The 15,928-nt window shown below is 42.2% G+C and overlaps 2 protein-coding genes across 3 annotated transcripts in view; one reads left to right on the top strand and one right to left on the bottom strand.

The window, feature by feature from the left end:
• Positions 1-10,002, top strand: part of BRAF (B-Raf proto-oncogene, serine/threonine kinase) — a 176,759-nt gene extending 166,757 nt beyond the window's left edge. Inside the window, exon 19 of one of the 2 annotated variants that reach the window (XR_826591.1) lies at positions 9,920-10,002. Coding sequence is in view for 1 of the 2 variants with exons in the window: in XM_010854956.1 (XP_010853258.1) it covers positions 29-33 (5 nt within the window). In the remaining variant the exon portion in view is untranslated. Of the gene's footprint in view, positions 1-28; positions 1,648-9,919 lie in introns of those variants that run through there. The other variant, XM_010854956.1, reaches the window with a different exon arrangement.
• Positions 1,517-14,126, bottom strand: NDUFB2 (NADH dehydrogenase (ubiquinone) 1 beta subcomplex, 2, 8kDa). The gene is made up of 4 exons (XM_010854961.1): positions 13,952-14,126; positions 9,949-10,093; positions 5,130-8,687; positions 1,517-2,100 (listed from the first exon to the last, which is right to left on the bottom strand). Exons 1-3 carry the CDS (start codon positions 14,056-14,058, stop codon positions 8,613-8,615), a joined length of 327 nt encoding a protein of 108 aa, XP_010853263.1. The 5' UTR covers positions 14,059-14,126; the 3' UTR covers positions 1,517-2,100; positions 5,130-8,612.
• Between the last annotated feature and the right edge of the window lie 1,802 nt (positions 14,127-15,928).

The raw sequence follows: 15,928 nt of genomic DNA, 5'->3' as shown, positions 1-15,928 counted from the left end.
TTTGCAGACCATCTGCTTCTTCTGGCAGGCTGAGCACATTGTCCATCACCCACAAGTGGCTGGTTCTCATCGCAGAATCTACGTAGGGAATCGGGCGTGAAATTCACTTAAGAGATAGAGCAGAGGAAGTGTTCTGTTTACAGGAATGGAGATGAGAGTTATGAGTAAGTTGCTTAGTCAGTTGGCTTTGTTTTGAAAATTATTGTGTTATATTTGTGTTAACCTACTTGTGTTTTGACAGTATATGTCACATAGGAAGAAACAGACTAGCATAATAACAAAGCTCAGACTAGGCACAGATGTACACAGAATGGACCAAAATGGGAGGGGGGAAGGTATGGGAATAAGTCTAGGGGTAGGGAAAAATTGATGTGAGGGTGGGAAATAAACTGTAATTACCTGAAATAAAATGTAAGAGTGCAATAAGTGTGCTTTTTATTCTAAGCTGTGAATGGGTTTTTTTAAAAAAGCATTCCTTCCCAATGCATTTGCCTATGTTCCATAGCTGATTAAAACCAGCTATATAAACATATGCCTTTTTATTCGTGTTAATTACCAATATAAATGGCTAACCTTTACGTCTTATTTATCTTCATGTTATGTTAGTTTACATACAGGGATGTGTGTGTGTGTGTATGCTATAAATTTTCCCTCCTTCATTTAAAAACGCGTTTGTTGGATCCTCTCTGTTTCCTTAGGCCATGCCACAGCTCATAGTCTCAGCTTGGCCTTCCTGTCACCTGATCTGAAGGACTATCACAGTGACGTAGCTCGTTCATTGGTTGTACACACTCTAACCCTTTTCCTTGCTCAGCAATTACTGTGTCTTCTAAAACAGGAGTGTACAACCATGAGATTGCAATTAATTGTTTGACATATGTCCCTTTGAATTCTATTTATTAGTTATGATTGATTGCTCTTTGGTTTGGACCAAGAAAAATGAAATCCCACCTCCCCACCTTTTCACTTATTTCTTACTTTGAGGACAATTCTGTAAGAGAGAGGAAAGGGAACTCCTTCATGTTTTAACTGCAGCAAGTTAATGGCCCTGGTTTACACCAAACATTATGGTGATTCACATTCACATTCCTCTCCTCTCTTGCTGCCAAAGGTTTGGGTTTTGTTCAGTTCTGCTCAAGCACTGAAAAAGTTTTCATGGAGTCTGGAGAGTGCCCAGTGAAAAGATGGTTTTTAATTGTCCACAGACCTTTCTGTTCCTGCTTTGCAAAAATTACAAAGGAGTAACTATTTTTAAAGCTTATTTTTCAATTCATAAAAAAGACATTTATTTTCAGTCAGATGATGTCTCCTTGTCCCTTAATCCTCAATGTTTGCTTGAATCTTTTTTTTTTTTCCGATTTTCTCCCATCCTCACTTCTTGATACTTCTTGAGTTCTCTTTCCTGCTCAGGTCCTTTCATTTGTACTTTGGAGTTTTTTCTCATGTAAATTTGTACAATGGAAAATATTGTTCAGTTTGGATAGAACGCATGGAGAATTAAATAAAAAAGATAGCTGAAATTCAGATTGAAATTTATTTGTGTAAAGTTATTTAAAAACTCTGTACTATATAAAAGGCAAAAAAAGTTCTATGTACTTGATGTGAATATGCGAATACTGCTATAATAAAGATTGACTGCATGGAGAAGGCTTTATCAGGACAGTTATTTTCCTAGCACTGTCACATTCAGTAACGGAAGGAGGGTTCTGACAGTTCTTTCAGGCAGTGGAGGGACTTGAGAAGTGTACACTGTTTCATATATAGTGAAATTTTACATAGATTTCAATTACTGCTTGGTGGGCAAAAGGTATTTATATGAGAAATACATTTAAAGTAAGTTGTCAAGATAGATACTTGGTACATCGCACCAGTTACCCTCTTGTAGAAGTGACAGTTTTTGTCTGATGTTGATGATCCTCAAGTGCTGTGTGATGGTGTGATGTGACTGTCCCCCTTCCAGGGGCTCAGGCGAAGGGTGTGCTGTAATTGAGTCGTATAAGTAGTAGTCTGGAGAAGTTCCGTCTTCTGAACTGTGAATGGTATCTTTCAGACTTTTTTTTGACACAACTTCCAAAGATATATTTTCTATAGGAACACAGACTGTAGGCAAAAATAAATGTATTTGAAACTATGCATTCATGTTTTAAACTTCCCATTTTAATGCTGGCTACCTTGACTTAATACATTTGATCTCATGAAGTTTGAAAGACATCTAGAATATCATCAACGCTACATGATATTACCAGGCAAAATTTCCAGAAGAGAGAGAAATAATTCTGAAACTTTACTGGGAAACCCTGTGTCTGAGAACAATATAAACAGAAGTCTTCAAGATGGCACATGTTTGAGGAATCTGGTTTCTGATCTTTGTGCCCCTCCAATGAATAATAAAAAGCTGAGACAAGTATTTTCTCTGAACTGCAGTTCTCTCATCTGAAAAATGTAATTCTGTAATACCACATAACAGAAACTCTTAAATAACCTTCATACATGATGGAGTGTAATTGTGGATTCACTTCTTAATGCATTGTTATAGTTTTCCTTAAAATCTAGTCCAGAATTATGAATCCTTTAATTATTGTGATTAAATTTTATTATTATAAAGAAACATACCATACTAGCTTTTCTGAAATTGTATCAGGGGTTTAATAAAGTTTGAGCCTACTCTCTAGGCTATGTAGTTCTCCTAGACTTGTAAAATATTAAGAGCCAAAAGAGCTCTTAAAGATGATATGGTCTAGGGAATTCCCTGGCAGCCCTGTGGTTAGGATTCCATGCTTCCACTGCAGAGGGTGAGGTTTCTGTCACTGGTGAGGGAACTAAGATCCCACAAGCCATGGGGCATGGTCCTCTCCCCACCAAAAACAAGCTTTTGTGGCTCAGTCTTATGGATTACATGGTCTCCTCGTCAGCTACTAAATATGAATCCCCAGGGATGACTTGGCTAGATTCATGCAGCCAGGACTAAAAAGTCAGGACTTTGGTTTCCAAGATCACTACTCTGTCAATAAATAGGTTTCCAAGATCACTACTATATACTTGCTTCCCAGGTGGCGCTAGTGGTAAAGAACCTGCCTGCTGCCAATTCAGGATACTGAGGAGACACCGGTTCGATCCCTTGGTGGGGAAGAAATGGCAGCCCACTCCAGTATTCTTGCCTGGAGAATCCCATGGACAGAGGAGTCCATAGGGTCACAGAGTCGGCCACGACTGAAGCAACTTATTAACACACAAGTACACTATGTGGTTGTGATGGCTATAGTGAAACTTGGATATAAAAATTGGTGTGGACTCCATGGTACTGAATTTGTAGCTAGAAAAGGAGATTGTGGCACTTGCATATTCCACTTGCTCTTCTGTCTGCTCCAGTCAACAAGCCCACTGCTCATGCAGGAGATAGAAGGTACAGGCCGAGTGCTGAGGCAGGCCAGTACCGGCTCAGACAGCTCCCGTCTCCTCCACTATGCCCTGCTGTCCTCTGAGGCTCCTGATGAGATGGTGGCAACAGGCACCGGGGTCTGCCTCTTCCACAGACTAGTTCCAGAGGCAGGTGGGACCAAGAGGACATCTGTAGTTCCCAGAAGACACACAACAAGCATTCCTTCCACAGTACCTCTGCACCTCACAACTTTATTAGGTAATCAGTTGTGTTATTTACACTCAGGTTTCCATAGGAAACTGGGTAAACTCACACGTGTGTGTTCAATTTTGACACGATATTTTCTGTTGCCATCAATTCTTTTACTGCCTACCTTTCCATTTATGAAGGTACATCTCTCCATCTACCAGGCCACAGCATAAAACACTTTGTTCTTTTAGCCAGTAACTAGGAAGAAAAAGCCATCCTAAATGTCTGTCTTGCTTTAGGCAGAGGCATCTTGCTTAGGCATCTGCTGAAATATGTTTACAGTTTGTCTCCATGTGGAGGCTTATTTATAAAAGTCAAACTAGGATTCAAGGGTCATTATAAACTTAGTTTGGACCCAATGGTTTGGAAATAACAGTTGCTTCCATTTAGGCTATTTCCTTCCTGCCAAATGTAGTTCTGAGGGCTTATGTGCAAATTCATTGAATCTACTTAATCCATTTTACAAATGAGGGCATTGAGGCAAAGTTCAAACAAGTAATCTGCCCAAACTCCCAGCAGGCATTCCATAAATAAGTGACCAGAGCCAGGAGTCAGACCCAGCAAGTCTGGCTCCAGGGCCTGAGTTCCTCACTGTGCCAGTTTTCCAAACTGCAGATTGAAACCTATTAGTGGGTAGTAAAATCAGTCTCAACCAACCATTTGTTTAAATGTAGAATAGAATAAAAATGAAAATATAACAGGTAAGTTTGCATAAAACTTTCCTATTATATATGTATGTATACACATACACACACTCTAGGTCATGACATAAAATGACTTAAGAGTAGGTAGGTCTTGATCACAAAGCTTTACTCTATCTACCTCACTCAGACCTACAGCCAACCAACCAGGATTTGAACCTTAGTTCTCTAACTGTTGGAACTTGAGGAAGTTACCTAACCGCTCTACAGTTCAACTTAGAAGTTAAAGTTGGATGTACAAGTCACTCAGTCGTGTCCGATTCTCTGCGACCCCGTGGACTATACAGTCCATGGAATTCTCCAGGCCAGAATACTGGAGTGGGTAGCCTTTCCCTTCTCCAGGGGATCTTCCCAACCCAGGGATAGAACCCAGGTCTCCTGCACTGCAGGCAGATTCTTTACCAGCTGAGCCACAAGGGAAGTTCAACTTACTCATCTCTAAAATGGAAAGAGTAAGAGGAGAGTAAGAGGTTTGTTCCTTTGAGAGTAAGCTGGCTGGGACAATTTTTGCATCAGCACAAAGTGATTTCACAGCCCAGATATAGAAAAGAGGATTCAGCATATGGAGGCCACATTGGCCGATTTTAAAAGACGGCTAGTTTAATCTTTTAATTCAAGTCAAGCAATTCTGATTGATTTTTCAGGAAAAAAGCTAATGGGGTTATCCTACTTGAGTTCACTGTAGTCTTTCCCAAACAACTCTATTGATGGGGGGAGGAGCAACAATGGAAAACAACAAAAACTGAGACCTAAAAAGTACATAGGAATCTGATGGTCTTCTAAAGACCACGAATACTTACCAGGTGAGACAGCACACTCCTACACAGGTGAGTAAACACAAAACCAGGAGTGTCCAACACCTGTGCATCAGGCTCAGGACTGCTGGAGGCAACAGTGGGGAGGGTGAAAAACTGTTTCACTTGCTTCTGCTTTTGCTGCCATTGGGCCCATTCTGACCACTGGGGAGAACAAAGGGCGAGTGAAAGCCTAGGAACTAGGAACTCAAATTGGACCACCCCCTGCTTAAAACTTGTGAGAAGCTTTCTCACTGCCTGACCTCATCTAGTCCCACCCTCTCCTCCCCTGCTGGAAGCCCAGTGGACTTTCTGTCCCTTAAACATGGTGACCGTGGTCCCACCCTAGACCTTGGTCCTTGCTCTTCCTTGTCCCTGGGGCACTCTTCCTTCAGACCCCACACAGCTGGTTCCTGCTCTGTGTCAGGTTTCAGCTCAGATGCCTTCTGTCCACCAAAAAGGATCAGCATGGACCCACCCAGCACCCAGTGTTAACTGCCTTCACAGCAACTTTCTACTTGTCTGTCTGTCCTTACCAAAGTCTGAGTTCTCATCTGTCTTGTTTAGCATGGCAGTCCCAACACCTAGATAGTCAAAAACATCAAAATGTGAACAGCTATGCTTCTGGGCAAGTCCTTAAGCTACTCTAGTGCATATTTTTATCTGTAGATAGAAAAAATTCTGTCCCACCTCCTCTCAGAATTATGATACTACAGAAAGTTGAAAAGTACTTTGAAACAAACTCTTGAAAAACTGCATTGTCCTATTTCACCCTTATCTCACATTCTTCTGGCCCTAAGAATTCCTAGATAGAAACCTGTCTTGCTGCTGCTAAGTCACTTCAGTCGTGTCCAACTCTGTGCGACCCGAGACGGCAGCCTACCAGGCTCCCCCATCCCTGGGACTCTCCAGGCAAGAACACTGTCTTAAGAGTTCCACAAATGGTGACTCAACACAATGTCGAGCCCACAAGAGATACATAAACACAAGATGGACTGTACCGACCTCTAACCTCTGTATACTTTGGGCAAGAAAACACTAGCAGCAGAGAAATGGCATGATCTTTACAAACTGTCAATGTACATGTGACTAAGACAGCTAAGCAGGGAGGCAGCATGGCACTGCTGTTAAGCATGGGGTCAGACCTCATGTCATTCACTCAGCAGTGTGTGACCCTAAGTAAGGTGACTTCATTTCCTTGAACCTTGATCCTCACTGATCATCTATACCATGGGGTACCCAAGAAGATCCACAAAAAGGGCTACAAGCAGTTGGCACAGCAGTTCAGTGCACAGGAAATCATCATCAGAAATATCCATAACTCAGTTCCTCATTCTTGGCCAACACACTTTAATTTACAACTTTAATATACAATATGATGTCCTTAATTTCTTGAAATTCTCATCTGGCTCCTGCAGGGAAACAAAAGTTGGAAAGCTTCAAATCCATCGCTCTTGTTCATTCAATTATTCAAGCATTCACTGAGCATCAATCATGTGAGTAGCCTTGCAGAGGAGTCAAATCACCTTGCTTTCTCAACAGGCTTACAGTCTAATCATTAAAATGTTAATGACTGTGTGCAGGAATATTGGAAAATGTATGAGAAGACAGGAGAGGCTAGTGCTGCAGACCTACTAACACTGGAGAAACAAAGAAGCCTGGTGAGGACAGGGACCTCTGCCTGGTCCATAGCAAAGCCAGAGACACAAAACAAGCTGTAAAACAGCTTAACTGTTTGTCCCCACCCCCCACCCCACATACTCAAAACTGCTGTAATTTTTATGTCAATAAACTACTTCTAATTAAAATAACAGCAATACTAGTAGTCTGATTTAACAGGAACACTTAACTGACACTTAATGCTTCATATTCTTTAAAACAATTTCCAAGGTGTTTTGAATGATGGCAATTATTAATGTGCAATGGTTTTTTTTACATTTTTATGGAGGTGTAGTTAAAATAAAAACGTGCAGATACTATGGGTTTAGTTCAATGAATTTTGACAACTGTATACACCCACATAACCCCTACCCTACCTCTACAGTTTCACCAGTTTGTAGACTTGATATGAATGGAATCATTATGTACTTTTAAGTGACGTTCACTCCTTTTGCTTAATATGAGGACTCTCAGATTCATCTGAATGATCGTCTTATAGCTTGTTGTTTTTAATTGCTGAATTATTATTCAGTTGAATGAATATACTGTAATATGTTTATCCATTCTCTCATTGATGTACAATTAGGTCTAGTTTGGAGATATTATGCAAAATTTTGTACATGTCTCTTATGGAGACATAGTTTTCATTTCTCTTGAGTAAATCCTAGGAATACAGTTGCTGAATCCTAGGATACACATTTAACTTCATTAGAAGCTGCCAAACAATTCTACAAAATCACTGTACAGTTTTACACTCTTACTAGCAAATATTGCTAGTTGCTCCAAACTGTCACTAACATTTAAAGCTGTCAGTCCTATTTTAGCCATCCTAGTAAGTGTAAGAGATATCTTACTGTAGCTTTAATTTGCATTTCCCTGGTGATTAATGACATTAAGAGCCTTTTTCATGTGATTATTGGCCACTCATGTATCTTTGTTTATGAAGTATCTGCTCAAGGCTTTTGCCCACTTTTCAGTTGGACTGTTCAATCTAATTTATGATTATAGGGGTTCTTTACATATACCAGATACAAGCCCTTTGTTGGATATAGATGCTATATTTTTTCCAAATTAGTGGCTTATATATTTCAGTCCTTAATGGTATCTTGTGATAGCATAAATTTTTGATGAGGCTAAATAAAAGTTACTGTTTTATTTTAATCAGTGCTTTTCTCCAAAAGTTTTTTGTCTGCCTTAAGATTATTAAGATAGTCTCCTGTGCTTTCTTTTAAAAAGCTTTAAGAGTCTGGGCTTTATTTTACATCTATTATCCATGCAGTGTCTTAATCCCTGAAGGATTTGTGAGGAAAAGAATTCCTCCCAGCTATCTTCCTTTTGAAAGAAAAACCTCCTGTTCTGGAAAATGAAAGGGCCATAACCTTTTACTGTTGAAAGAGTTAATTTCCACACAATTCCAATATGTAATATTCCCATATGCTCAAATTTTTAATTAGAACTATTTTTGTAACTACAAACAAGCTCCCTATCTATCTTGTCCAGCAGAGCTGGTGCTTAAAGTCTTTGATCAATAGACAGACAAATGGGACCCTAAACTGTAACAAAGCTTAAGAAAAAATAATTTTTTTAAACATGAAAAGGAAGATGAGACTAAAAGTGTGTAGGGGGAAGAAGGGGCAGAATGACAGCAAATGTGAAAACAGGAAAAGCAGAAGTTAGACATGATGTGTTAATTATTCTTTATACTGTTATAAAATGCACTGTTTCTTCAGAATCACCATAGGTGCAAAGTCAAAACATGTTTACAGACAAATGTTAAACATAACAAGAAACATGGGGTGCACCCATTTGGCAAGAGCTGAGCCTCTGTTTTCAGTCTTCATCATCCGGAGGGATACCCAATTCCTCATCCGTCCACTGGGAAGGGTCGGGATAAGGAAAGTGACCCTAAGGACAATCAATTAAAAAAAAAGTTCAAGAATCTATACTTCACAAAACTATTAATAATCTATACTCCATACAGTTGATTAAATTTTAAAAGAAATCTTGGTGGGGCAAGTGATTTAAATAATAATCCTTTATATACCCCAGGAGCAATTCTATTGCACTTCAGCCATCTGATGGTCCAACTATTCTTCAATCTGTTCAGAATGCGCTGCGGCCTGAATTTGAGAAGCTTGGCCATTTTGGAGTTTCCGCCTGAGCTGGCATTTGAGTATGAGTTTTGGATGGAAGGAAGGGGGAATGGAGACAACAGATTTCAAAGACACCCCACGTCACAAGAATCCCTGAATTGTTGTGAATCCCTTGACAACAGTGTTGTCTTGAATCCCTGACAAAACATAGTGTCTCAAACTGTCCTGCCGTTCCTGCCGGGGGCCTGGGAGCTTCGTGTGGGCTCATTCCGCTTTGATCCTCATCCAGGGCCTGCCATCATCTCCTGCCAGACAGCCACACACAGATCTGACAGCCGACCCACAGTGAGACAAAGGTGTCTGTGTGCTGCCAGTCCACAGACACCAGGCAGCTTCTTTCTGGGGGACGAGGGCACAGCAATTCTGAGAGAAGTGGGACACCAATCAACCTGATGCTTCTAGAACTCACTGTGTAAATTTAAGATTTTTCCCTATCGTTAAAAAAAATTAACTAAATTTACTGAAATTCAAAGTATTCTGGATCAATAAGCACGGATTTCAATGGCCTAAAACTGTAGTTTCCTAGAGAATGGCATCTGTGCAAATGTGATTAAAAGTTCATTTGAGGCCAGTTACATGTTAGAAAGTCACCAGTACTTAATTTCCCTGCTTCAGACAAATTAGCTCACATCCATTCCACTTAACCTGGCTGCCTTGGGCCTCTAGACAGACTAGATGACATGTATCATTTAAAGACATTTAAGGGTGAAACTTAACCTGCCAATGACCCCCTACCCAGCTTGGAAGGTAAGAGAATTAGCTTCTGTAGTCTCCCTTCCAGATGCGGCCACCAATTGGCAACCGTAAGACACGCAGTATCTACGTGTACATCCCTGGGTGGAAAAGGTCAGAGATGATAATGTTTCCTAAAATAAAAGGATCCCTGCATACACATAAGGACAACATACCTCCAGATAGAAAAACAGGCTACAAACAGAAAAACAATCTAAGCTGTTAACATATCTTCCCTCCCCACACCCACAGAAGGACAAGGACTACTCTCCTCCACTTACCAGCACAGCATCTGAGTCGTGCCAGAAGCGCCAGAGAATCCAGAACCACATGGTCGCACTGAAGAACTCGGCCTGGATCACCTGGGATCTGGTCAGCTGCGGGAACTGTCTGTACCGGGGCTCAATGTGCGCACCTCCGCCAGCCCTACATGACAAAACAGACATGTGAAGCAGCTTGCCCTGTCTTCGAGCTCATCCAAAACTCTATGAGTTACAGCCAGAAACTAAACCTTTCTCTCCTCCTCCGCAAAAAAAACAGAAGGATAATGCTCCATGGTCCCTCAAAATACTCCACTTGCATAAGCGTGCTGTAAACCTGTGCAGTGGCAAAAACTGGCCTGAACTGACGAGAGGCTAATAATTATGATGTTCATTCAGTGAATATCCACATGTTTTACACCAGATATGAATGTGCTGATTAGTGGGGTACTGGCCCCACACGGTTAAGGGATCGTGAATCTGTAGTAGGTCACTAGCTTATCCAGAGAAACAAATCAGCAAATTAATTTTGTTCTGGAGAGCCATCTGTTTCAAAGACAAATTATGTCCTCTGCTGTATTAGTAATACAATCTTTCTTAAAAGACCACTTTATGGAAAAGAGAACTTAGATCCTTTTTAATAAGCCAACAGCACTGAACAAAGCAAAGAGACTTAAACAGTAAGTTTGAACAAGTTTTCTGTTTTTTGTTTTTTCATTTAGATACTGTTGACAAGGTGTGGGACATCATCCATAGGGCTCTACTCATTTTATTTTGTTGGAGCTTAATTATTATAGCTTGAATCTAATGTAAATAGTGTAAGTTGCACCTAACAGGGCTGCTTTCAAGTCCCTTTCAGCAGCTATACATATACTATTACACAGAAATGGATACAGAATTTCAAAGAAAGTTTCTATATAAAACGTTCACAAATTTCATTCCAGGTAAGAATCAGCTTATAAAACAATGTTCCCTTTTGTTTGACACAGAAATGAATATCTGTACAAAAACTTCAGTAAAATTACTTCAAAATGCACTACAGTTTGTGAATATTACTACTTCCATGGTTCTTGATACATATTACCCAGTACCCTTTTTATTCTCTTCTACTCTAAAAGATTACTAATAGTTACTATTTACAGAGCGTCTTATCACCTGTCAGACACCACACAAAGCACTTTATATATTATCATTTAATTTTCAAAACAACCTGATGAGATAGATCTATGGTTATCAATGTTTACAAATGAGGACACTGGAGTATTATTATTGTTTGGTGACAAAGCCCAAGCTCTTAAATACTGCCCACAAACAACATTAATTCCATATTTATGTAAATATCTATCCAACACTTTTATTTGAAAGATTCTATATAAAATATTAATAGTAATTAGCTACGGATGGTATAAGAAATGGGTTGTATTCTTTCTGCATGCATGTGTGTATTCATGTAAGTATGTATCCTTTTTTACAGTGACCATATATTACTTTTTTTTCAAACATTTATTAAAGCCAGCTTCTAAACTTTAGTCAGTTTTTAGGTAATCTTTTACTAACATATAGTACTAATTTTTTACTTATGGTAAATATGTATTTTACTTATGGTAAATATGGTATTACATTTGTATGGAACTTTACAGACTGCAAAGCGCTTCCATGCGCATTTATTGTTTGAGCCACCAATAACCTTCCGCACATGTTACTTTCAAAAGCTTCTGTCAAGCATCACTACTTTACACCCTGAATTTATCACACTGTTTCTGTATGCCAATTTTATTTAACAGTACCTATGCAGGAGCTATCTGTGCATAGAGATACTACATTATGTAAACAAACCATGGGGGTGGGAATTCAATATATTAACAACAGGCTTCCTCTTTGACAAGTTTTAGATACAATCTAGTAGTAAGTGCCCATCAGTTAAACTCATTTAAAATAAGTTTTGAAAATTATAGTTTAAACCCCTTCCCAGGAACTCTCCACATTTCATTATTGTGAGAGTTACATCTTGTTTTAACTATGAAATAAGTGGGTCATTGACTGCAAGGTATAAATCTTTTTGAACGAAGATTTGAAACACTGCAATTAGAGAAAGGATGGACGACATAATGATTGCCATGATTAAAGAATATAAAGAGTCCACAAACATCTAATTTTATGTTCCAAGAAGTTGCTAACTGCACTAAGGCAAACTACATAGGCCTGAACATCCCTCCAAATAGAAACTACGACAGATTAATTTTTTTTTAACTTTTAATAAATCATTAAAATCTTGGCATGGAAGTACCAAGACTGCAGCGAAGAGGAACACCCCCTCGTCTTCCCACGCAGGCTCAAAGGCTGTTGTTGGTGGCTCTTGATCTCTGTCCTTCTCAGGTCACACATGCCTTTTCCTTCTCTCCATCCTACATCTGTCCCAATTCCATATTCATAACAGACACGTGGCTTTAGGCAAGTCAATCTTTTCATTTAGCTGGGTCTCAGTTCCCTAATAACAGCAGCTCTTTATACAATACTTGTATTGTCTTTACTGAGTACCAGCAACTCACAACACTTCAGAGATTTGTTACTCGTTTACTTCCCTGGGAGTCAACATTATTATCCCAATTAAACCGGTGAGAAAACTCAGTTCTTAAAAGATCATGAAACTTTTCCAAGATCAGACAGCAAGAGCGTGGCAGAGGTGAGATCTGGACAGACAGTCTGGGGGCAGAATCCTGCTTTTAACCACTCTTTTGCAGTGCCTCTTGGTAAAGTGTGGACCGTGGTCAGAGGGGCCTGGAACATCACCTGGAAAAATCCAGTGTACTGTTTTCAGTCCTGCTCTTAATCTCTCTGCACTCCCAGCTTGCTTTTGGTAGACCTGCCCTCTTGGCATCAGCACTGGGCTCTCCAGTGGGCTTCTCCCGCTACACCATGGGTGACTCTGCTTTTGCTCACTCTTAAATTCTGGTGTTGCAAAGGTAAACTCTAAAGGATACTACAGGCTTTGGGTTGACAATAATCTGTCAACATAGGCTTATCAACTGTTAACAAACGTACCCTCCGGTGGGGGGTGCTGATAATGAAGCAAGCTATGCATGTGTGGCTTGGGGGGTTTATGGGAAATCTCTGTACCTTCCTCTCAATTTTTTTTTTTTGGGGGTGGGGGAGGGACAGAAAACTGTTCTATAAAATATTTTTAAAAAGAACACTTCCAACATTGCCCAAACATCCACTTTTGGCTCTCTTCCCACCCTTTCCCACTCCACTCTCGTGCCTTGGAGGACTAATTCTCCACTCTACAACCTTAGTAACTTTTTAGAATTAAAACGTGCCCACGTGACATCTGATTAAAACGACCGATCAGCGCCTCTGTTGGAAATCTCTCAGGCAGGCCTCTGTGTTTTAGTCGGTCAGCCGTGTCCGACTCTTTGTGACCCCCATGGAGCGTAGCCCGCCAGGCTCCTCTGTTCAGAGGATTCTCCAGGCAAGAATACTAGAGTGGGTTGCCATTCCCTTCTCTGGGGAAATCTTCTTGATCCAGGGATTGAACTCGGGTCTCCCGCATTGCGGGCAGATCCTTTACTGTCCGACCCACCAGGGAAGCTAGGGCACAGCCACGCATAAGGAACCTCTACCATTCTTTCCCTATGACCCGAGGTCTCCGGCCTCACCTCTGGCCTCATCTTGCCTCAAGCTTGAAGCTTCAAACTACCCTGTACAGGTGATTTCCTCTCCCTGACGCCCTCGCCTCCTCAGCTCCTGTCCTTGCTTCCAGATTAGCTCCAACTGTCTCCACGTTCAACTGGTCAGCTTCCCGGGGGCAGCCTCCCTCTGGCCCGAGACCGTCATATACACACCTCTACCGGCTCCCCCGGCCCCGGCATCGCGCCGTCAGACTCCAAGTCCCAGCATGCCTCAGGGGTGGAGGCCGCCGCAGACCAGGATCGGCCCCTGCTGCTTGGCGTCAAGGTGAGGACGTCCCGAAGGCTAGTGCCTTCCGCTAGAAGCGGGCGAAGCCCCAACCCTAGGCAATACTCACCGACGGACGCCACGGGCTCCAGCCGCCCTCGCGCAGCGGCCTCTGAAGAGGTGGCCTCCAACGTGAGCGAACGGCGCCAGTCGCTTCAGAGCTGAAATGCCAGCCATCGTTAGCCCGGCCGTTACCCAGACCGCACCGCCGCTCCACGCCACTTCCGCTGGCACCCGCCCGACGACGTCACAGAGCCGACCCGCCCCCTCTCCCTGTGACGTAGGGAGGGGCGGGGAAGCGGTAATTACCTGCCCGAAGGAGCGTCTCAGTCACTTCCTGAGGTGAAAGCGTCCGGGGCCGCCGCCTGAGCGCGCTGTTCGCGCCACCAGACGGGGTCTCGCTTTGTGGGCCTGGTGGCGCCCTGACGAAAGGTCAGGGGTGTAGACGGCCCTGGTGGAGCCAGGGATGGGCGTGCCGGACCTCGGCGCTCAGCTCCTGGAGCCCTCTGTTTCGCGGACACAGAAACTTAACGCTGACACAGCTCGCTCTTTGCTACCGGTGCTGATCTAGGCGCTGTTACCCGACCCGGACCCGCCCCTCTGCCTGCTCCTCCCGAATTAACTACTCTTCCAGACCCTCCTAGGCTGCCAGATCCATTCTGAACCAGTCTGTCCTTCCCAAAGCTAGTCCATTGTATTCCTCCCCTGCAAAGGCTACACGATTTCTTTGAAGCCTTCATCGTTATACGGCTGTCCTGCAAACATGAGCTTGATAACCAACCCGCAGCCCGTGGTTCTCAAATGTCAGCACCTGGACTGGAGGTATCAGAATCCCCTGAGGAGTCCGATCCCAGCTATTATGTCTGGAGTAGGGCCAAGGAATCTGCATTTTAGCAGGCCCCTAATATACGCGGTGCTCCCAATCCCTGGATCCTGAGCCAGCCCTGGATTCTTGGCGTTTGTCTCTTAATATTGCCTTCTATTAAGTCCTGAATGAACTCCAAACTTCCCAAACTTTGGGGAGCTGAAGAACCCCTTTCTCCATCCTTGAGAACTCCAGCTCCCAAATTCTTAGTGTCCCAACTTATGAGTTATAGTTTTCCTAAGAATTCTCGATTTTTATAAACTTACCTGCCAGCCTCACACCTTGGAGATGTCGATTTGAAATGGATCACCTGCCAAGCACTGAAGACTTCACACTGAGTGATAAGCATGAAAATTTGGAAATTTATGGAGAGAAACATAGACCTGAAATTTAGGGATTTAAGTGTATTGAATATAACTGACACTCCTCCTTTGGCAAATAATGGGCCTCCATGTGCCCAGTAGCTAGGAACCTCTCTCCCTGGAGAAAAGGCTTCCTCCGGGAGTCAGTGAAGGACAGGGAAGCCTGGAGTGCTGCAGTCCAAGAGGTCGCAAAGAGTTGGACACGACTTAGCAAACAAACAACACACCTTTCTGCCAAACTTACTGCTGGACCCTCTGGCCCTGTAGAACTCATGCCCCTCCCCACATTCACCCGCTATCCCTCCCCACTCCTGCCTTCTCCTGTCCTAACTTGTAAGTATATAAACTGTAAGAAAGAATGTACTGTTTTCTGGGGGCAAGTTGACTTCCCAGCTGATACGCAATAGTGTGGCTTTCTCTGGGACTACCATTCACTATTTACCCTTCCTAGTACATGCACAAACCATTAAGAGATGTTCATGAATAGGCAGAGCAGTGTCTTTCATCCTTCCAAAGAGAGCTCTCTGCCCATATTAGACAGCTGCCTGCCTTGCTCCCAGGAAAGAACAATGCTGTGATTCCTAGGCCACAAAAAACAAACGAACAAAAAAACCCAGCTTAAACAAAAATACTCCAAAGAACTTGATAGTCTGAAAATCCAGAGTTCAGCCTCAGCTCTACCAATGGTTAGCTCTGTCCATTTGGACAAGTCACTTCTCCAGGTCTCAGTGCCCTTCATCAGCCATTCAAGAGAGTACCTGGCCCACAGCATGTACTCAGCAATTTTTTATTAGTCAATATTTTCCTGGCTGCAAAAGCT

The sequence above is a fragment of the Bison bison genome, unplaced genomic scaffold (genome assembly GCF_000754665.1).
Source record: "Bison bison bison isolate TAMUID 2011002044 unplaced genomic scaffold, Bison_UMD1.0 scf7180017864352, whole genome shotgun sequence".
NCBI lineage: Eukaryota > Metazoa > Chordata > Mammalia > Artiodactyla > Bovidae > Bison > Bison bison.
Note: the sequence above shows the minus strand (reverse complement) of the source record. Positions and strands in the feature narration are given on the sequence as shown.

Coding starts and splice junctions, on each gene's coding strand:
- NDUFB2 (XM_010854961.1), bottom strand. CDS start 14,058: ATGGCTGGCATTTCAGCTCTGAAGCGACTGGCGCCGTTCGCTCACGTT. Junction 10,094..13,951: donor GGAGCCCGTGGCGTCCGTCG/GTGAGTATTGCC, acceptor TTTGTCATGTAG/GGCTGGCGGAGGTGCGCACA. Junction 8,688..9,948: donor ACGACTCAGATGCTGTGCTG/GTAAGTGGAGGA, acceptor GATTGTCCTTAG/GGTCACTTTCCTTATCCCGA.